The following is a 23,921-nucleotide window of genomic DNA, read 5'->3' as shown; positions in this document are numbered from 1 at the left end:
TTGCCGTCAAAGGGAATGAGGGAAAGACGAGAACTTCAACATTTCTAACTTTTTAGTATCCCTCACAGTACAGTATATTAACAACATGAACACTAGTTCCCTAACGGGTATTATTACCCTAATGATTTCTTTACAAGCTTGAGTTCTAAGCAGTAAAGCAGTGGAGGGTATAAACTTCCTGCAGCTTCCCTATTCGGCTATGTTCACACGCTTAGCAAAAAACGTCTGGAAATATGGAGCTGTTTTCAAGGGAAAACAGCTTCTGATTTTCAGGTGTTTTTTAAGTCCCTCGCGTCCGTTTTTGGAGATGTTTTCTTTAGAGTCAATGAAAAACAGCTCCAAAAACGTCCCAAGAAGTGACCTGCACTTCTTTTTCGCGGCCTTTTTTTTACGTGGCCTTTTTAAAAAAAAAAAGCTGCGTAAAAAAACGGACCGTCGGAACAGAACACCGTTTTTCCCATTTGAAATCAATGGGCAGATGTTTGGAGGCGTTCTGCTTCCGATTGGTCTGCCGTTAAATGGCCGAAAATATGCAGTGTGAACATACCTTTAGGCTCCTATTACACAGCCCAAGACAGCTCGTTGATCCACGCTCGTTTGCTCCTGCCTAAACTATGCAATCAGCCGATGAACAAGCGTTTGCTCGTTCATCGGCTGATCGTTGCACTGGGCACCTTTTTTCCACTATTCCAACACTGGTATTGTTTGCTGTGCATATTAGCATATTACCTACTACATTGATGCAACATTTTGTACTACTGCTTATTTTTCATGTTTATGGATTAGAGTCATATTGTATATCTGAATTGAGGGGTATAGTGGATGTATGGGGGCATAGGTTAACCACGTATCATGGTGGTAACCCCCAATATTGTTGGATAGAATATTTCTATGCCATTTTTAAATGCTTTTAAATTATGTAAGTGAAACTGATGTCAATCAATATTTTTCTATTTTTGAACTTATAGTATCTTCATTGTGCCAATATACATACCCAAGTTGTGGTGTTTATAGCTCAGTTCCCACCGGAGGTAGTGCTTGGTTTAACCGATGACAAAGTATAGGGGTCAAAGGCCGCTGCTATTGGGCTGTATCACTCAGGGTAGGAACACACATCACGTATTCAGTGCGGATACACTGCGTTAAGCTGCGCAGCGCATCCGCTCTGGACACCGCAGGGAAAGTCGTCCGAAAAATGGCACCAAATTGTGATGCAGCGCCGGAAAAAACCAAAAACAATGTTCATACTTACCCCCTCCCTTTTCTCAGCGCGTAGTCCGGCCTCCTGGGATGACGTTGCAGGCCATGTGACGCTGCAACCTGCGACTGCCTGCAGGGGTCACATGGCCTGCAACGTCACCAAGGGAGGCCAGACTGGAGAAGACGCAGGGAACTCTGGGTAAGTATAACTTTATTATTTATTTTTTTTCTTACTTGCGATTTTTGCGGCGCATCGCTGTGATTCCACAGCAAATATCGCATCACACACTGCTTTGTTGCGGGTTTAAGCACCCCATTGAATTCAATGGGTAAACCCGCAACAGAAGAGTTGCGTATCCGCAGAATTAACTGACATGCTGCGGTTGAAGTAACTGCACTGCAGGTGAATTTATGTGGTTTTTTTTGGGCGGATATTTACCGCAGTGTGGGGACGAGATTTGTTGAAATCTCACCCACACTGCAGCTACTGTAATACGCTGCAGATTTTCCGCAATTAATCAGTTGCGGAAAATCCGCAGTGTTTACGCTGTGTGTTCCTACCCTAAAGGTCCATATATAAAACACATTTGTTAGTTCTCCTTTAAAGGGGTTTCCAGTTGCTAGGTCCCCCAATAACTAGCTGATTTTTTCCTACATGATGTTTTACCTCCTCTAGGGCAACATAAATATCACTATTCACTCCTTTACCACCTAAGACCATAAAGCATATTAAATATTAACCTCTAAACCTCTCTAGATCACTTGTGATATTACCAGGAGCACTAACTTCTAAACCATCCTATGTAAAAAAAAAAATGTGTGATGTAGTACATGTAGAAAGCTGGCAAAGTGAACATAATGGGGGAACATTTTGCCCTTCCTGCTGCCGATGCTAAATGTTTTGGCATTCCCTTCCAGGTAAAAACCTGCCTTTGCTCTTGAACGTCTCTTCTCTTTGTGGCAAAAAAAAATAAATTCTGGCTTTCTGTTGTCTACCTTCACCATATGTAGATGATATGACGCTAATATCCCTCCTTTGATAGCTATGTTTCTGTTTGCATTACTACAATTCAGTTTACGGTCAACAAGGAAGGGGCCCTTTTCGGTCTTTACAACAGGGTCCTATGAGTTCTAGTTACGCTTATGAACCTGTAGATAAGTGATAAATGTTTAACCCATTCCTGACATTTGACATAGCTGTACGTCAAGGCCAGAAAGATGTAGTATGTTAGTCCAATTGTAGCCGATACCGCAGTTCGTAACGACCGTGGCATCTAAACCATTAGTAAAAGGGGGATCGCCTCTTCGTTATCTCATAGTAATAAGTATTGCTGTGTATTGTACAAGCGATCAAACTATCGCATTTTTAAGTCCCCTGGTGGGACTAAAAAAAAAAAAGTTACCTTAAGTTGAATTATTATTATTTTTTTTACTATAGGGAAAAAATATTATAGGAAAAAATATTAAACCGTAAAAAAAACACCCCTTTTTCCATTTTCCCCCTGAAGTAATGTAAAAAAAATAAACCTAATAATATCGTCATGTCTGTAAAAGTCAGAACTATTACAATATAACATTTGTCCCGCAATGTGAACGCCGTAAAAAAACGACAGAATGGCTTTTTCTTAATCACCTCATCTCCCTAAAAGTTTTTAATAAAAAGTGATCGAAAGTTGTATTCACTCCAAAATGGTAGCAATAAAAACTACAGCTTGCCCTGTAAAAAAAAAACAAGCCTTCATCGGCAGAAAATGTAAAGTCCCACAATATAGAGACACAAAACTATATATATATATATATATATATATATATATATATATATATATATATTTATTTTTTTTACAAATCATTTTTATTTTGTAAAAGTGGTAAAAAAATATATATAAATTTTGGTATAGCTGTAATCGTATCAACCTTCAGAATTTAGTTTACATGTAATTTTTACTGCACAGTGAACAAGCAAAACCCCCCGAAAAATGGAGGAATTGCTGTTTTTTCCATTCCACCCCACAAAGAATTATTTTCAGTACATTATATGGTACATTAAATAATTCTATTGAAAACTACAACTCTTCCAGCAAAAAAAAAAAACACCTCCTACAGCTATGTAGACAGAAAAATAAAAAAGTTACGGCTCTTGGAAGGCGGGGAGGAAAAGAAAACAAAAAAGTAAGTGAAATTGGTGCGGTGGATTGGGGGTTAAAAGGGTTGTCCAGGTTTTTCTAATCCTTTAACCCCTATCCGCACCAGGACGTAACTGTCCATCCTCGTGGGAGGTTACTTCCCGCACGAGGACGTACAGTTACAGAGTTTTTCCCGGTGCACACTGTCGGAGACAGTGTGCACCGGGAACCGGGAGGTCAGCTGTCACCGACAGCTGACACTCCTCTCTTGCCGGCCAGCGGTCCTTTGCCGCTGATTTCGGCGAATTAACCCCTTAAATTCGGCGATCGGGTGCAATCGCCGAATTTTAGGGGTTTCTAGCATATCGGCAGACCCCCGTCCGAAATCGCGGGGTCTGCCGATAGTTACTATGGCAAACGGAAGCCAAAAAATGGCTTCCGGGTCTGCCATGGACGGAAGCCCATCAGGACCAACCTTCGGCTGGTCCTGATAGGCTTCCTGTCAGAGTGACAGGAAGTCACTGTGTCGTTCCCGATGCACACTGTCGGCGACAGTGTGCATCGGGAACTTGGAGATCAGCTGTCCCCGACAGCTGACACACTCCAGTGTTGCCGATCAGCGGCTCATCACCGCTGATTTCGGCAATTAACCCGTTACATGCAGGGCTTGATTGCGATCTCCGCATGTAGCGGGTTTGTAGTGCATCAGCAGCCCCCATGCAATCGTGGGGGCTTCTGATGCTTGTGATGGCACCCGGGGGCCAGACAACGGCCCCCAAGTCTGCCATGTATGTCGGCCTATGAGGATCAGCCTCTGCTGATCCTCGTAGACCAACTGTCAGAGTGATTGTGACGTCACACTGACAGTTGGAATACGTTACACTATCTAGGTAGTGTAATGTATTCTAGCAGCGATCTGAGCTGCAGGTAAAAAAAAGAAAGTGTAAAAAGTAAAAAAAAAGTTAATAAACAAAAATATAAAGTGAAAAAAGTTAATAAAAATGTTTTATAAAAGTGTAAAAATAAAAGGTTTTGTTTTCCTATAATAAGTCATACACATATTTGGTATCGCCGCGTTCGTAACGACCCAAACTATGAAACTATAATGTTAATTTTTCCGCACGGTGAACGCCGCAAACAAAATAAACGGAAAACTGTCAGCATCGCTATTTTTTGGTCACCACCCCTCCCAAGATATAGAATAAAAAGTGATCAAACAGTCGCATTTACCCCAAAATGGTACCAATAAAAACTACAACCCGTCCCGCAAAAAACAAGACCTCCCACAGCTTTTTTGACGAAAAAATAAAAAAGTTACGGCTCAGAATAGCGTGTCCCAGAAAATAAATGATTTTATAGAAACTTAATTTTATTGTGCAAACGCTGCAAAACGTAAAAAAAACTATACACATATGGTATCGGCGTAATCGTACCGACCGGCAGAATAAATTAAAACGTAATTTATTGCGCACGGTGAAAGCTGTAATAAATAAAGAATTTAAAGCGCCAAAATCGCTGTTTTTTGGTCACCTTAGCTCTAAAAAAGATCCTGAGGGGCCAAAATGCTCACTATACCCCTAGAAAAATTCCTTGAGGGGTGTAGATTCCAAAATCGGGTCACTTTTGGGAGGTTTCCACTGTTTTGGTCCCTCCGGGGCGTTGCAAACCCGACATGGCACTGAAAACCAATCCAGCAAAATCTGCGCTCCAAAATCCAAAAGGCGCTCCCTCCCTCCTGAGCCCTGCTGTGGGTCCAAGCATCAGTTTACGACCACATATGGGGTATTGCCGTAATCGGGAGAAATTGCTTTACAAATGTTGGGGTGCTTTTTCTCCTTTATTCCTTGTAAAAATGAAAAAATTCTATGTTTCCACAGAAAAATAGGTGATTTTCATCTTCACAGACTAATTCCACTAAATTCTGCAAAAAAACTGTGGGGTCAATATGCTAACTATACCCCTAGAAAAATGCCTTGAGGGGTGTAGTTTCCAAAATGGGGTCACTTTGGGGGGGTTTCGACTGTTTAGGTACCACAAGACCTCCTCAAACCTGACATGGTGCCTAAAATATATTCCTAAAAAAAGGAGGCCCCAAAATCCACTAGGTGCTCCTTTGCTTCTGAGGCCGGTGTTTCAGTCCATTAGGACACTAGGGCCACATGTTGGATATTTCTAAAATCTGCAGAATCTGGGCAATAAATATTGAGTTGCGTTTCCCTGGTAAAACCTTCTGTGTTACAAATTTTTTTTTTTATTACAAATGAATTTCGGCAAAAAAAAATTAATTTGTAAATTTCACCTCTACTTTGCCTTAATTCCTGTGAAACGCCTAAAGGGTTAAAATACTTTCTGAATGTGGTTTTGAATACCTTGAGGGGTGCAGTTTTAAAAATGGGGTGATTTATGTGGACTTTCTAATATAGAAGGCCCTCAAAACCACTTCAGAACTGAACTGGTCCCTGAAAAAATAGCCTTTTGAAATTTTATTGAAAATATGAGAAATTGCTGCTAAAGTTCTAAGCCTCGTAACGTCCTAGAAAAATAAAAGTACGTGAAAAAAAATGATGCAAACATAAAGTAGACATATGGGGGATGTTAACTAGTAACTATTTTGTGTGGTATTACGATCTGTTTCACAAGCAAATACATTTAAATTTAGAAAAATTCTAATTTTTGCACATTTGTGCTAAAATTTGAAGTTTTTGACAAATAAATATTGAATTTATCGACCAAATTTTTTCACTAACATAAAGTACAATATGTCACGAGAAAACAATCTCAGAATCGCTTGGATAGGCAAAAGCATTCCAGAGTTATTACCACATAAAGGGACACATGTCAGATTTGAAAAAATCATCTGTGTCCACGAGGCCAAAACAGGCTGTGTCCTAAAGGGGTTAAGACAGGTAAACCCCTTTTAGAAAAAAAAAAAAAGTTTCATTACTAAAAATACAAACACCTGCTCTGAAGTTGCATTGAATTTTAATTTAAAAAGCGGCATGGAAGTAAAGCGCTATAATGTAAATCGTAGGAAACGAGGAAGTATAACTTGAAATGTGGTTTGTTTCATTCTACAGAAAGTCAAATAAATATACAATCATTACTCCTGTATTGTTTCTGTTGTAAATATGTGTATTTAAAGTCATTACAATCATTCGGAGTCTATTTGTTTTTGAATAATGTGTAAATTGTAATAATTTTGGGGTAAATTTACTGCTGACCTATTGTGTACTATTGGTTTGTATTGCAGGAATTTAAAATAAAATCACAATGAGTGGAAACGAGATGATTACTCAAGAACTCTGCAAGGACTTGGATATGAAAGATGGAGAGTAAGAATAAAAAATATTCCAAATTGTTTCTGATTGTTTTACGATATCTTGCAATATATGCCACTTAGCGATCAATTCTCCTAAAGTGAAAATATTGTAATTCTGGTGGGATTAAGGCAATCAGACCTATGTGTGCCCAGTTTGAGACAAGCACTGTGTAAACAATGGCTGCACAGTTTGAAGGCTATGTACACCTTTTGAGGGCAATTTTTTTTCTTTTATAAGTAGATTAGTTAGTGTAACTTTGTAAATAGTTTTTATTAAAAATTCCTTTTACTTTTGGAGATACAGTTGCTCTGTATTCTCTATACAGAGCAGCTGTATCGTTCGCTTTACACTGAATCCGTCAGTCCCGCGGACCTAACGGGTTCAGCGTCGGCGGGTCCTGCGTGTCTCTGATACGCAGGATCCACCTGTAAACTATTACATCTACATTATGACTAACCTTTAATTTAACACAGAATGGCTCACATCACCCTGAAAACGCTGAAGTTCACTTAGGACAGTCCTAAGTGGCAGTTAATTTTACCTACATTCCATTGTTCTTTTTTTTTTTTTCTCCAGATATTTCAATAAGCATTCTCTTCTTTATTATGTATTTTTTATTTCAGGATGCGTGAGTTCCAGGTGCAGGGACAATCAATTCTCCTAGTAAAGAATAACGGGGTATTCAGTGCTGTGGGAAACAAGTGTTCCCATTATGGTGCACCTCTAAGTAAAGGTAAAAATGTTACTTTCTAGTCTACATTTTGTATTTGTTTTGTATTTATTTCTTATTATATAGCGTGTTAGACAAAATGTATCTACTTACATCAGTTGCTGTCCTCAGTGGGGCATATAATCTAAGTAGAACGTTAAAAGGGTTTTCCAGTGAGAAAAAATGTATGGCCTATCCTCAGGATAGGCTGTCAGTATCTGGTCGGTGGGGGTCCGACTCTCGGCAGCCCTGTCGATCAGCTGTTTGGAAGTGGCCGTGGCGCAAATGCGAGTTCTGCTTCCTGAGGATAGGCTATCATTTTATTCTCTCTGGAGAACCCTTTTAAGCTAAAAATACACCTAGACACATTAACAAAATGTCTCCTCACTGATAGTTTCCTTTCTTCAAAAATAGTAAAATTTGACATCCAGTTCATAAAATGACACATGGACACACATTATATTTATGATATATTAACAAATACACCAACCAAAATGTCACAAAAATGCAGTTTGATCCCTTAGAAAAAATTATGTGCAATCTACATTACTAACATGCAAATACTTACAAACTGTTACAATAAATATGTTCAATAACTCGGAAGCTGGATCACGAATGTTTCTTATGACCACCAATACCATCTCTTCATAAGACTAGATCCCCCTCCGTAGATTGATCAATGATGCATGTGTACCTCATGTCCAAATTGCCAATGGTTGCTCTGGCTTGTTGGGGCAGTTAGAACAGAACTATCTGACTATTTCTGGGTGACGGACAAGGTATGCATAGACATCATTTACAAAAAAAATTATTCACGACACTTTCATAGAAAATACTCCTGCAAAGTGCTGAACCAACTATATGGGCGGCTCAGTGGTTGGCAATGTTGCCTTGTAGCACTTGGGGTCCTGGGTTAAATTCTGACCAAGAGCAACATCTGCATGGATTCCGTATGTTCTCCCCGCGTTTGTGTGGGTATTTCTCCGTGTACTCTGGTGTCCTCCCACACTCCAAATTATACTGATAGGTTAATCCAATGAAATTGGCAGACGTGTGCATCTGAAACAAGGAAATTAGATTGTAAACCCTATTGGGAAAGGGAATGATGTGAGTGATGACAATGTGTTCACAGCGCTACGGAATATGTTGGTGCTGTATAAGCTACTGAAATAAATATAATTGTGGTGATATTGATAACAATGAAAAGTCTGCTGAGTTTCAGGAGTTCTGGTAGGGGACAGAGTCCGTTGTCCCTGGCATGGTGCCTGTTTCAATGTAAGGAATGGCGACATAGAAGAGTTTCCTGGGCTGGACAGCCTACCCTGCTATAAGGTAATGTTTGTATAAAATTTAGCTTTTACATAGAGGAACATTGGAATTACTTCTGAAGATGCTTTGAATTATTTAGTATTACTCATATACTGTTAATGTACACGTCATACAATGATATACAGTCAAGTGCTAATACTTAGATGTCCAAAGGTAGGGGGGGTTGTGATGGAATATGATAACATTTTGCAGTTGACTTTTTTTCTTTCAGCCTATTGCAATATTCGCCCCTCCCCAATATATTTTCTGAATAAACTTAACTAATCACCTATATTTTAAAGAAAATCTTTCACCTCCCCCTAAATGTGCAGCACATAATGGGCAGGGCTGCACAAACCCTGGGGGCACTTTTAAATTTTTTTTTTTTTCTACCCTCCTCCGTTATTTAGATATCGGTGCCGTTATATTTGGCGCCCGATATTTAAATAACCTCCTGAACTGTCAATGGGGCGTGTACTTGCAAGGGGGCATGTTACTATGGCTGTGACACTGTCCAATCAAATATGGACAGTGTTACAGCGAGGATAGAGGAGAGTGATAGTGTGCGCGCGGACGCTCTCACTCTCACTCTTCAGCTTTAAAGATCAGCCTTCTGCCGAACTGGCAAGGGGGCGTGTCACTGCTACGGACAGTGTAAGAGCTGTGGAGAGGAGAGCGCTCCCCAGTTCTTACACTGTCCATAGCAGTGACACGCCCCCTTGCCAGTTCGGCAGACAAACTACAAGACTGACCTCTTGCAAGAGATGAGTGTACATGCGCGCTCTCCTCTCCACAGCTCTTACACTGTCCGTAGCAGTGACACGCCCCCTTGCCAGTTCGGCAGAAGACTGATCTTGAAAGCTGAAGAGTGAGAGCGTGCGCGCGCGCACACTCTCTCCTCTATCTTTGCTCTTGCTGTAACACTGTCCATATCTGATTGGACAGTGTCACAGCCATAGTAACACGCCCCCTTGCCAGTACACGCCCCATTGACAGTTCAGGGGGTTATTTTAAATATCGGGCACCAAATATTATGGCACCGATATCAAAATACTGGAGGAGGGTAGAAAAAATGTATAGTGCCCCAGGGTTTGTGCAGCCCTGCCCATTACATGCTGCACAGGTATGGGGAGGTGAAAGGTTCTCTAACACCATTAACTTATGATGACACCGTGATACTCATACTATATGTTAATCAAACTTTGTGTACCACTAGATAAATCTGGTTTGAGTAAAGTATATATTGGATGTGGTTGTTTCCTATTTTTTATTCTGCTTTTCCTCTTACCTACAGGTCACAGTGGAGAATGGCAGTGTGTGTATTGTCACCAGCAAAAAGGTAAAATACTAATGTACAAGATTTACACGCTGAGCTGTCCAGCATTGCAGCATTCATATGTTCTTGCAACCAATGAATTACTCCTTTTTAATTGTAGGCATTGGAGAGCGTTAAACGGGTAAAATCCATGAGCAGCCGCTCTACTGGCGACCGAAGCACTGTCGTGATAATTGGAACAGGTAAGCAGTATGTGCAATTTTAGGGGCGATTTATTGGTTTCACCATCTTCATTACCAACTCAACTTTACTCATTTAATATAGAATGGGTTTAGGAAATGGAAAAGATGTGATTTTAAGGTTTTTTTTTTCTGTGCTTTTGTTTTCGTTTAAAGAGTCTCTGTCACCACATTATAAGTGCCCTATCTCCTACATAAGGAGATGGTGCTATAATGTAGGTGACAGCAGTGCTTCTTATTTAAAAAAAAGATCTGTTTTCACCACTTTATTAGCGATTTTAGATTTATGCTAATGAGTTGCTTAATGCACAAGTGGGCGTGTTTTTACTTTAGACCAAGTGGGCGTTGTACAGAGGAGTGTATGACGCTGACCAATCAGTGACCAATCAGCGTCATGCACTCCTCTCCATTCATTTAGGCAGCTCATGGGGATCCTTTTAGATCTCTATGTGCTGTCTTATACTTACACATTAACGATACTGAAGTGTTTAGACAGTGAATAGACATTCCACGGGATGTCTATTCACAATCCCTGCACTTCGTTACTCTGTCTGTGGTAGTTACAGCAGAGGAAGCGTTCAACAAAACGTTCAGCAAACTTCTGACATTTCATAGTGACATGTCAGACGTTTTGATCGGTGGGGATCTGAGCACTGAGACCCCGACCGATTGCTAAAACGAAGCTGCAGAAGTGCTCGTGTGAGCTCTGAGCTGCTTAGTTTCTGTTCGACTTTTCTCGGAAAGCCGATGTAGCGGTGTACGGGCTCAAAGACTTTCTATTGAGTCTGTACACCAACTGCTCGGCTTTCCGAGAAAAGTCGAACAGAAAGCAAGCGGCCCAGCGCTCACACGAGCTTCACTATGACGTCAGAAGTTTTTTGAATGTTTAGTTACCCTTTAAAAAAGAATCTAATACTATTTTCTATCTTTCCTGTTACTGTAGGCCCTGCTGGGTTGGTCTGTGCTGAAACGCTTCGCCAGGAAGGTTATACCGGGAGGATTGTTATGGTTACAAGAGAAAAGCACATCCCATATGACAGAACAAAGCTTAGCAAGGTCTGTGTAGTATTTGGATACCCTGTAATGTGCTATTAAAAGTTCTTGTTGTTCTGTTACTTATTATGACTATTGGTGGGGTGTTTAAATCTAATGTTTTTGCCCACCACAGACTTAAGATATTTGGTGGCAGATTCAACTGCAGAAATACTAATGTCCATGGTCCGTTGTACCCTCTTGATTATTGTCCATGTCAATATAAAATGCTGCTTCTATATTAAAATGAACTAAAACAAAGTCTGTGATCCTACAGGCGATGAATGCAACGGCTGTCGAGATCTACCTACGTCCTACAGAATTTTACAAAGAGCATGATATTGAAGTACTGACAGAGAAAGAGGTAATTGTTATACATTCAATGTTCTAATTATAAGTATCATATGTTGGCCAAATAACTCCTATACAGTTGCGTAAATAACGATGCTTTACAGTGCAGCCGCCACCACCATACTCCCCATGGCAGCAGTGCCACACCGTGCCTAAGGGCTCTTACACACGACCGTGTGTTCTACTTGAGACCCGTCCGTGATCCGTGGAAAGATAGGACATGTTCTGTCTTTCCACAGATCGGAAAGTCGGGTCCGTTTTCACCGACCTGATTTACTCTTTGAAGTGAATGGGTCCGTGAAAACTATTATCAATGTATAAGTACATGATTGATTGGTTGGCAAAAAGAACAATAACTGTTAATATGGATTTAGAAGTGAATTTAACTAAACCGATGTGTACAAAGGAGGATTATACACTCCGAGGACGACAGTCAGGCAAAATGATGGTCTAGCTCTATATTAATAAATGATTTGTGGCTAAGGTACATAGATCCTACCAAATATTGTGAGATTCTTTGTTTACGGCAATTTGAACACAAATGGACAAACGTAAATGGAAACGAGAACTTCAATTAGATAGGGATTTGAATGAAACAGCCATCAGGCTAAAAAAAAAAGATGGACAACTATTCGGCCAGGTTCACAAACCGCATAAATATACAGTATGTAACAAACACACGATATGTCAAACCCGGCCTAAGGAAGATTATACATTTAGACAATCGGAGAGAGATCTAATCGAAGATCATTCATGGACCTTCTAGAGCTGCTGGCAAACCTCTCGGGATATACATTGTGGGTTATGGATAAGAATGTCCAAAATATGGGTATAAGAAAGCTATTGCTTATGGCAATGCCCCACAATTAAAACATTTCTGGAAGAAGTGGCATGTGCTATACAGCGAATTACTGGTTGTTATGGCACAAATAATGTCTGCTTATTTTTGTTTTATTATTACCCAGATGGTATTAATTCGATATCTTGTCACAGAGATGTAGTACATTTGATATGCATGGCAGTAAAAGAGTCTATTATGAATGCTTGAATATCCTCGTAGCCTAGAAGTCAAAGAAGTTTTGAAACCTGTTAAACTTCTTATGAAGCAATGCCCACTCCCACACCCTGTTTTTAGCTATATAAACCGGACCTTTTGTTTTTTTGGTGGGAGCAGGTGGCAACCCTAATAATGGTTAATGCAAGCAGATTACAATAATTTGATGGTCCGTTTTTAGCATCTCTACCAGGTTGTCTGTGACTCTCTTATCGATTTAGTTTTCCTGGGGAAGGCATTATTCAGATGATCATTCCGTTGGCTGTTACATACAACACATTTACATTTGCAGCTATTCAAAACGATATTTCATTATTTTAGAGTTTTGTACAAAACATAACTCTCTATACTGATCAGGCACATGATTCTAATGCATAAACAGTCAGGAACATTGGTTAGGTATAGATACACCATACCTGCCAACTTTTGAGAAAATGTAGAAACTCAGAAATTTTGGCCCATTAATATAGAACACCCCCCCCCCCCCAATCGACAGCATTTCAATCCCAAAAAGTGCATATGAGGCCCTTCATCAGGCCCCTAAACTATTAGACACCAAACCAGACCCCTAAACAGATACGGATCCCAGACTCCTTATACAAATACATACAGGCCCTTTAAATACAGACACCTAAACCCCTAAATAGAGACTTTCCAGAGCCCAAGGAATTAACAAGTGACAATGTGATTCGCTACTTTTATTTGAAGTGATGGGTTGGAACCATTTAAAATGTATTTCCACATAGGACTGAAAATCAGTAAGGCCCCATGCACACAACTGTAAAATCGCCCGTAATTCCGGGCCCATTTGTTTCTATGGCCGACTGACACCTTCCCATATATTTACAGGAAGGTGTCCGAGCCATAGAAACTTGGAAAAAATGTCCTATTTTTTTATTTTACGGACCATGCTCTCATACTTTATAATGGGAGCGTGGCCCGTAAATACAGCCGGCCGCCGTGACTGTAATTATGGGTTGTAATTACGGGCACGGTCTTGTGCATGGAACCTTAGACAGATTTTTTTAAATAAAAATAGGATTTTTTTTTTGGGCAGAGCTGGCACTTTATAACACTGTTACTTAGTGGCGTACTAACCATTGGGGAGGACCATGCCACTGCTATGGGGCCCGTGGTGAGAAGAGGGCCTGGCTCTGAACTCCTCCTGCTTCCTGACATAAAGCCATAGCATTTTCCTGCAGCCACCGCTAGGGGGAACTTAGTGCATAGAGATTTTTACAGCCTTCATTGAGTTCAATGGTAGCTCCACCTAGTGGTGGCTGAAGGCACAAATTTGAAGCATGTACTGTAAGGCTGGGTTCACACGACCTATTTTCAGGCGTAAACGAGGCGTATTATGCCTCGTTTTACGTCTGAAAATAGGGCTACAATACGTCGGCAAACATCTGCCCATTCATTTGAATGGGTTTGCCGACGTATTGTGCAGACGACCTGTAATTTACGCGTCGTCGTTTGACAGCTGTCAAACGACGACGCGTAAATTGACTGCCTCGGCAAAGTGCAGGGCACTTCTTTGCCACGTAATTTGAGCCGTTCTTCATTGAACTCAATGAAGAGCAGCTCAAGATATACGAGCGTCACAGACGCCTCGTATATTACGAGGAGGAGCATTTACGGCTGAAACGACGCAGCTGTTTTCTTCTGAAAACAGGCTGTCATTTCAGCCGTAAATGACAGCTAGCGTGTGAACATACCCTAAGAAGGGAAGCAGGGGATTTAGAGCTGTAGGGAGATTTATCAATGTATTTATGCCAGTTGTCCGGTGTAAATATATTGAAAAATATGGTGTTCAGACTGTGCGCCATATCTATGAAGCACCTGTTCCACTTTTTCCGACATACAAGTCGAGTAATGTTGGCGAGGCTTCGTGCGGACGCAACTTTTTTAACTCAAATAATCCCTTCATTTTTCTATTTAGAAAAGGTCGGCCCTAACGTTTTTAGCTTAAGCCAGATTCGTCAAAGAGGAAGTGCACCCCAATATGTTACATGCTGCCCAGGGGAAAAACACTGATGCACCATGCGAGCGGTGTGCCAATATTAACAGAGCTCCCTGGTATGAAATTACTGTGGACATTAACTTCATAGCAAATTAGTTTATTTGTCAGAGCTCTCAGTGGGGGTGGGGTCCATTCTAAGTTTCTCTATGGGGCTTAATTTATACATTTATAGCAGAGTGATACACAGAAATCATACAGGCTCTGAAGGGTATACCCGCCATATGGACACTGCTGAGTCATCTAATGATTGCATGGTTTTAGGTTACATTAGGCTGGTTGTTGTTGTTTTTTTTTTTATAAATGATGCTCTAAAATAGATAAAATGTAAAAATAATTAAATCCTGCATTTATTAACAACAATTACCAATGCTGGTGTCAACCTTGTCGCCCACTTTTGCTTCTAAGGAATATAAATCGCCTTGAGCTGCCATGAGATACTGGATTTTTCAGTACTGCTGTATTCATTACAGTGTTATGCAGAATATAATTATAATCTATGCTCTACTGCCACCTACTGGCCATGATGATTATATTTTTTACTGGGAAGCCCAATAGCTTTGATAAAAACTGAATTTTGCCAAATTTCAAAGAGCTTATAAAAAAATTAATTTTTGCCACAGAGCCAGCCCACACAACTGGCTGAGATGTACTGTGTAGATATGCAAGGGGAAAATGATTGCGCTGAAACAGACTTGGGGTGATGTTGTTTGATGCCGTATTTGAATGTTGTCCGATCCAAAATAAAACATGGATGCAATAGCACTGGATATTATGACCGATGTTATGATAATGCGGAGGAGTACATGTGGACTCCAGAACTTCCCAATATCACAAATATATTAATAATAAACCGGCAAGAGCAGGCGGCTTTTATTAAATGTTCTAGGCCAGACCGCGATATGAGTTAATACAATATGGTATCTATGTAGCTTTCCTTACTGTTATTTAGCTAATACATTTCATGTTATATGTTGTAGGCTGTTTCTATTAGTACAGATGAAGCAAAGGTGAAATTTAAGGATGGATCAGTCCTTCAATACAGCCAACTTCTAATTGCCACTGGCAGCAGGTAAATATGTGATACCTCCCTTGAATAACACAAATATAAGATAAGACTGGCAGATTTCCCCAGCTTAAGGAAACCCTAACTACCACCGTGGTATCCTGGGGGTGCGGGGAGTGCTGGAAACACTACATACATTTATTTGGAAAAGCAGACGCCTTCAAAAACTAAATTGAGGTTTCCCATTACAGACCTTTTTATACTAATATATAAATATATAATGTCCATACCAAATAAAAACAAATTGTAAATACATTGCTTCACTTAGGCTTCGTTCACATCTGCGTCAGGACTCCGTTCATGGGTACCGTTGGAGCTTTCCGTCAGGGGAACCCATAAACGGAATTCAAACTGGATCAAACATTGATTTCAACGGGGACGGATCCAGTGCAAATGGTTTCCGTTTGTCACCGTTGTGCAAGGGTTCCATCGTTTTGATGGAATCCAATATTGTAGTCGACTGCGCTATTCATTCTTTTAAAACGACGGGCCCTTACACAATGTGGACAAATGGAATCCATTTGCGCCGGATCCGTTACCATTAAAACCAATGATGTTTGGATTCCATTCATGGGTGCCCCTGATGGAAAGCTCTGACGGAACCCATGAACGGAGCCCTGACGCAGATGTGAACGAAGCCTTATCTTGTAATGATCCTTTGTTATAGCATGAAGGTTTCTGAGCTTCCATACTTGCTTGTTCAGTGCCTGCATAGAGGCTGCTCTTATGACTTGCATTCTGGGAAGTATAGCCCTTATACCAGGCAATGTTATGTGATGTAGAAAAAAGTTTAATCTGTCAATAAATGATAGCAATCAGCTGAGTTGTGAACGCATCTCAGGGCTAAACTACAGGCTTTTACAAATATATCAAACATATGTCTCAACAGGAAAATGGTTATCAGGGTTAGACCACCAGCAAGTGCGGATTCAGGCCTCCCTACTGTGGGAATAGAGACTCCAAATTAACTATAGAAAACACTGAGAACAAAGGAGTCATAAACTATTAGGATAAATTTGCCAATGGCATAGAAAAATAAACTTTATTAGGACAGTACAAATTACATACAATTTAAAATTAGACTACAAAATCCAAGACCTGTACACCTCCCAAGTGGCAAAAACGAACATAGAGGAAATACCTCTTATAAATGCAGCTCCGGGAAGAAGGAGATCGTTAAATCAAACAAGCAAGGGCTCAAACAAACATATTGTCAGTTCAATGTGATTGAATATCAAATAAAGGCGAGACGCCAGAATATAAAATGTAAGTGAGATTAAGTCATATATTCATCCAGACTCATAGTAGCATTGTAGGTAAATGATTAAATGCTGGACTCAAAAAATGACGATAAATAGTTTACATAAGCCCACATCAAGCAAGATATTTCTTCCCAGCAAGTAAAGCCACAAGAGGAAAGGTAAGTAGAAAAGGTATAAGGTAAAAACCTATAGTGCTACTAACCCATATAGTTCCTATGGTTCAGTGACTTCCCGAGTACGGAGGGACCCCGACGCGCGTTTCGCGTAGATGGCTTTTTCAGAGGGGTATACCCCTCTGAAAAAGCCATCTACGCGAAACGCGCGTCGGGGTCCCTCCGTACTCGGGAAGTCACTGAACCATAGGAACTATATGGGTTAGTAGCACTATAGGTTTTTACCTTATACCTTTTCTACTTACCTTTCCTCTTGTGGCTTTACTTGCTGGGAAGAAATATCTTGCTTGATGTGGGCTTATGTAAACTATTTATCGTCATTTTTTGAGTCCAGCATTTAATCATTTACCTACAATGCTACTATGAGTCTGGATGAATATATGACTTAATCTCACTTACATTTTATATTCTGGCGTCTTGCCTTTATTTGATATTCAATCACATTGAACTGACAATATGTTTGTTTGAGCCCTTGCTTGTTTGATTTAACGATCTCCTTCTTCCCGGAGCTGCATTTATAAGAGGTATTTCCTCTATGTTCGTTTTTGCCACTTGGGAGGTGTACAGGTCTTGGATTTTGTAGTCTAATTTTAAATTGTATGTAATTTGTACTGTCCTAATAAAGTTTATTTTTCTATGCCATTGGCAAATTTATCCTAATAGTTTATGACTCCTTTGTTCTCAGTGTTTTCTATAGGCTTTTACAAATGTAGTCAACTTTTAATTCAGACTGTGTCTATATATAGACTTTACAAAATGTGTTCAGGGCTTAAAGTGAACGTCCACCTTAAAGGTTATGTACACCTTTTTTTTTTTTTTTTTTTAAAACCTTTCTTTTTACAAAACAAAATGTCTGTTTGGTGCAACTTTCTAATTTTGTTGTTATTAAAAATTTATTTTTACTTTTTGAGATACAGCTGCTCTGTATTCTGTATACAGCGCAGCTGTATCTAGCGCTGAATCCTGTATCCGTCAGGTCAGTGGGACTGATGGGTTCAGTGACATTGGGTCCTGCATGCCTCTGACACGACGGATCCACCGGTAATCGATCACAACTAAGTTCATAACTGTCATAAATGTTACTGAACCAGTCAGTCCCACGGACCTGACGGATTCAGGTCTCCGTGCAATATACAGCTGCTCTGTATACAGGATACAAAGCAGCTGTATCTCAAAAAGTAAAAATAAATTTTAATAAAAACCACTAAACACGCTGATACACATTTTTATTAATAAAAAAAGTTTTCAAAGGTATACATAGCTTCTAACACGTGTGTTTTTTTTTAGTTTTAACGTTCTGTGCTTATTAATTTCATAATTCTACTGATAGCAGTCAGTTCTCTCCTCCTTTTTTTTTTTTTTTTTCTGATGCAGAGCTTGAAATCACCTGCAAAGATATTGATTTAAATGGGTTGTCCACTTTTAAATTTTTTCTATTTATTTATAGAATAGGAAATTATACAAATTTCTAATATATATTTAAAATTCTGCTCACATAGCTTTTTTATAGCAGTTCAGTTGCCTCTGTTGAAATAAAAATAATGGTAAAGCCCACAGATTCGTCCATTAGTCCATCATATGACCACTGGCATTCAGGTAACCCTATTCTACAAACAACTGGACAACCCCTACATTCTGACTGCCTAAGGCCACCACTAGAGGGAGCATGGGAGTTTCCTGCATACTTTTTTTATTTTATTATTATTGAGTTAACTTTAAAAACAATATGCAGGAAGCCCCCTCTAGTGGTGATTGCAGGCAGCCAGCTTGATATAATTTTCCATGCAGGGAATTCCAAGCTCTGTATGAGGTGCAACCACTATTTAAAAAAAGATTAATACATTAAGAATGTTGGACCTATTTAAATAAACAAATAAAAATTGTAAAAAACAAATACTGTTCAAGGGTGAAAATTCACTATAAAATACAGTTGAGTATCACACCCAGATTCTATGACCTGTAGCTATTTATATTTACCACTCCTCTGCTTACTGTTCTGTGTGCTATTATTTTCTGTCTTTGTTTTCCTTGTACAATCATGTTAACCTCTTAGTGACCAGCCTATTTTAGGCCCTAATGACAGCTATTTTTTTCATTTTTCTATTGTCGCATTCAAAGAGCTATAACTTTTTTATTTTTTTGTCAACATAGCTGTATGAGAACTTTTTTTTGCGGGATTAGTTGTGCTTTTTAATGGCACCATTTTTAGGGTACATATAATTTTTTGATTAACTTTTTTTCAGGGGAATAGAAAAACACCCTGAAATTCCGCCATTGTTCTATGAGTTTTAAATTGACGCCGTTCACTGTACGGCGTAAATAACATGTTACCCTTATTCTATGGGTCAATACGATTACGATGATATATGTATAGGTTTTTTATGTTTTACGACTTTTGCACACTAAAAACACTTTTAAACTAAAATTATTTTAGTGATTTTTTTGGGGGGGTTTTGTTTTTTGCTGGACGAGACGTAGTGGCAATGGAAAAAAATGGCAATTTCACCATAGTTTTTTTTTTGTTTTTTTTTACAGTGTTCACCTTGCGGGTTAAGTTACATATTAACTTTATTGTTTGAGTCCTTACGGTCACAACGATTCCATATATGTGTACTTTTTATTTATTTTTTACACTTTCTTACTAAATAAAACCATAATAGGCATATGCCCAGGGCAGACCTGGGGGCTTTTATCAGGCCCCCCTCTGCCATGGCACCCCATCGAGTGCATTTGCGGGCCGCCGACGGGTGAAAGGGATCTCCCTCCCTCTATAAACAAGTTAAATGCCGCAGTCGCTATTGACCGCGGCATTTAACGGTTATACGACCTTGATCGAATTAAACTCGCGGTCATTGGAGCAGTAGCCCGGCTGTTATTAGACAGCCGAGCCCTGGCCCCTGCTCCAGCCTGCACGGGACACCCGTGCAGGGCTTAGACTGGGGGCGACGGCCTAGCCTAAGGCCCCTTGGTGACCGCCGTGAAAAGGCATATTTGTGGTCACTAAGGGGTTAAAGCATATGTTCCTGCCTTAGGACTTATTCACACGAGCATATTTCACGTCCGTGTTACGCGCGTTAAAACAACGGACGTCTCACGGACCTATGCAATTCAATGGGGCCATTCAGACATTCAGTGGTTTTCATGCAGCATGTGTCCGCTGCGTGAAACTCACCGCATGTCCTATTCTTGTGCGTTTTTTTGCGCATCTCGCTCCCATTGAAGTCAATGGGTGCGTAAAAAACGGATGTAAGCACACGGATGTCATCTGTGTTTTTCACGCACCAGTTGCTAAAGAAATTATGAGGAAAAAATAAAACCCCTCCCGTTTTTTTTGTTTTTTTTTGCTGATGTAAAAAACGTGTGACATACGCGCGTAAAGAACGTAAGTACACGGAACTGCAACGCAGGAAAAACACATTTTTTACGCACGCAAAACGGACACTCGTGTGAATTAGGCCTTACGCTACGTTCACAAGAGCTTATGAGATTCACGCACGTGAAAAACGCGTGTGAATCTGGCCCGTTATGTGTCAGTGTGCTTTGCGAGGGGCATGCGTTATTCATGCACTCGCAAAGCGCATAATTTTTTTTTTTTTACTATTCTTTTCAATTGAATTGATGTGTAAATCATGCACAGCACACGGATGTGCATCTGTGTGATTTTCACGCACCCATTGACTTCAATGGGCAATAGGTGCGTGAAAAAGCACCAATATCGGACATGCAGTGAGTTTTACGCAACAGACACGCTGCGTGTCTGAATGGCCCCATTGAAATCAATGGGTCCGTGTGCTGCGCGTGATTTTCTTCACAGCACACAGATGAGTTTTACGCTCGTCTGAATGAGCCCTAAAAGTTTAGGTATGTTTGAACATAATAAAATGACATAAATAGTGAAGTCACTTTGTAAACATATTGCATTTCTTAAAGTACAAACTGCTGGAAATAAATGCCAAGGTTTCAACTTCAACGGCTACATTAAGAAACGGTTGGGAACATGACCTGATGGGACCGTAGTTTCGCTGTTTGACATTGTTAGGCTATGTTCACACAGAGTTTTTTGACGCGGAAATTGCGCCGCAAAACTCGTCAAAAACGGCCCTAAAATGCCTTTTATTGATTTCAATGGGAGGCGGGGGCGGTTTTCTCCCGCGAGCGGCAAAACCGCCTCGCGGGAGAAAGAAAGGACATGCCCTATCTTCGGGCGTTTACGCCTCTGACCTCCCATTGACTTCAATGGGAGGCAGAGCAGAGAAAGCGTATTTCACGAAAATCGGCGTGCGGGGAGAGGAAAATCTGCCTCAAACTTCCAAACGGAATTTTGAGGCAGAAATTTCGCCTGCAAAAACTCTGTGTGAACCCAGCCTTATAGTGGAACATCGTGATGATCTGATGTATGTGTATTGATATTCTAGTCTCTTCTCCGCTCCACAAATTACCTAGAAGTAATTTTTCTCTTATTCATACTCCTATATACAAGAGCATAACTACATGGGGTGCAGAGGTAGCCGTCCCACCCGAGCCGTGGTGCCTGAGGGGGCAAAAGGCCCTTTTGTCACATAAAAAGACACCAGTATTAGGGGAGATACAGACGGACGTTGCGTTTTTGCGCGCGCAAACAACGCTGCGTTTTGCGCGCGCAAAAAACATTTGACAGCTGCGTGTGTCATCCGTGTCTGATGCGTGGCTGCGTGATTTTCGCGCAGCCGCCATCATAGAGATGAGGCTAGTCGACGCCCGTCACTGTCCAAGGTGCTGAAAGAGCTAACTCTTTCAGCACCCTCGACAGTGAATGCCGAACACAATATCGAAAAAACTGTTGAAAAAAAATAAAAAGTTCGTACTTACCGAGAACTTCCCGACCGTTGCCTTGGTGACGCGTCCTTGGTGACGCGTCCTTGGTGACGCGCCTCTCGACATCGGGCCCCACCTCCCTGGATGACGCGCTAGTCCATGTGACCGCTGCAGCCTGTGATTGGCCTGTGATTGGCTGGAGCTGTCACTTGGACTGAATTGTTATCCCGGGAGGTCAGACTGGAGGAAGAAGCCGGGAGTTAACGGTAAGTCAGAACTTCGTTTTTTTTTCTACAGGTTCATGTATATTGGGATCGGAAGTCACTGTCCATGGTGCTGAAACAGTTTAACTCTTTCAGCACCATGGACAGTGACTATCTCCTGACGTCGCGTACCGATAATTTTTTTGCCGGGTTCGGCCAAAACGAGTTCGGCCGAACCTGGTGAAGTTCGGTTCGCTTGTCCGGCTTCGCTCATCGCAAAGACACTCCGTTTGGATGTTCGGAAACAGAAAAGCACGTGGTGCTTTTCTGTTTACATTCATCCTTGTGACAGCTGGTGCGCTGTTTCAGTCGGTTCGCACGGAAGTGCTTCCGTGCAACCTGCGTGGTTTTCACGCACCCATTGACTTCAATGGGTGGGTGATGCGCGAAATACGCAGAGTTATTGAACCTGTCACGCTTTTTGCGCAGCAGACAAACGCTGCGCAAAAAGCACGGACTGTCTGTACTGCCCCATAGACTTGTATTGGTCCATGCGTGCCGCGTGAAAACCACACGGCCCGCACGGACCGAATACACGCTCGTGTGAATCCCCCCTTACAAATGGTACATGATACAGTAGTTGGGGGCTCTGTTACAGATTTTGCATTAGAACCCAGGAGCTTCAAGTTACGCCTCTGCTTCTATGTGCTCAACTTGCTTTGCACCTGCAGCCCAATTGAGTACATACGTGAAAAAAATGGGTCAATTCTAATATCTGTTAGTTATGTGGAACTTTTGGATTATCCGGGTGGAAACAATGCTGCAATTATTGGAGTTACTGAAATCTTAATATACTTTTTGTGTGTGTTTATCAGACCTAGAGAGCTGAAGTGTCCCGGCTCCACATTACAGAACGTTTTCTATTTGCGCTCTCCAGAAGATGCCCATGCAATCTCCGAAGCTGCTACTGGCAAGAATGTGGTCGTCATGGGGAGTTCATTTATAGGTAGGGGCAGTTATACAGTTCATTACGATAATTTGCATTGCAGGACTTCCTTTTTTCAAACGTGAAGTAAAGTCCTAGATAAATACCTTCACTAAGCAAATGGTCCATTATGACTATCTATTATGTATAAATTAAAAACAATAGGTACATAAAATGAAACCATGAAATGTAATTGTCTGATTTGATTATATGGATACTTAAATTAAAAAGAATGGCTTTGAGATTTTGATATACAATATTTAAAATGATGAATATACAAAATAAACCTCATTGGTTGTATAGCATAGACCGTATGGTCTCATGTGATCTCAAATAAACAAGTCAGCAATGTCTACTTCAATTTAGACAAATCTGAGTCATAGGTGCTTCCAAGCATAGGTACATGAGTCAGACTCGGTTCACATCACATTTGGGCCACACAAACGTATACTTTTACAGTCCCGTAGATTTTATTATTTTTTGTATTTTTTTAGGTAGTGAATAATAGTCTATTACAGTCATTGTTCAGCACTGTAGAAGAACATATATGTGACAAACACTTCAGTTTTACTTTTAAAGGTAAAATGTATGCCATAAATTTGCACGGTAAAATAAAAAAGTATTCCTCAAATGTGCGGCCCAAATAGGTTCAAAGGCAGGTAGCTAGATTTATCAATGGGATGAGAGGTCATACATAATAATTAAACAGAATCTATCAGCTCTCCTGACATCTATTATTTTTTATTTTTTTGTAAACCACTATAGTTCAATTGCTGTATAGTAAAAATTAAAATAGTTGCGTTCCAAAA

The 23,921-nt window shown here is 40.4% G+C and overlaps 1 protein-coding gene across 3 annotated transcripts in view; it reads left to right on the top strand.

Moving 5' to 3' along the window:
* Positions 1-23,921, top strand: part of LOC142743420 (apoptosis-inducing factor 3-like) — a 119,672-nt gene that overhangs the window by 56,492 nt on the left and 39,259 nt on the right. For all 3 annotated transcript variants that reach the window (XM_075854175.1, XM_075854173.1, XM_075854174.1), the window contains exons 2-10: positions 6,574-6,655; positions 7,267-7,376; positions 8,575-8,684; positions 9,955-9,999; positions 10,097-10,178; positions 11,119-11,231; positions 11,485-11,571; positions 15,610-15,701; positions 23,003-23,133. In XM_075854175.1, coding sequence (XP_075710290.1) covers positions 6,594-6,655; positions 7,267-7,376; positions 8,575-8,684; positions 9,955-9,999; positions 10,097-10,178; positions 11,119-11,231; positions 11,485-11,571; positions 15,610-15,701; positions 23,003-23,133 — 832 coding nt within the window. In that variant the 5' untranslated portion in view covers positions 6,574-6,593. The remainder of the gene's footprint in view (positions 1-6,573; positions 6,656-7,266; positions 7,377-8,574; positions 8,685-9,954; positions 10,000-10,096; positions 10,179-11,118; positions 11,232-11,484; positions 11,572-15,609; positions 15,702-23,002; positions 23,134-23,921) is intronic.

The sequence above is a fragment of the Rhinoderma darwinii genome, chromosome 2, assembly GCF_050947455.1.
Source record: "Rhinoderma darwinii isolate aRhiDar2 chromosome 2, aRhiDar2.hap1, whole genome shotgun sequence".
NCBI classification, from domain to species: Eukaryota; Metazoa; Chordata; class Amphibia; order Anura; family Rhinodermatidae; genus Rhinoderma; species Rhinoderma darwinii.
The sequence above is the reverse complement of the archived record's forward strand: the minus strand, read 5'-3'. Positions and strand labels throughout refer to the sequence as shown.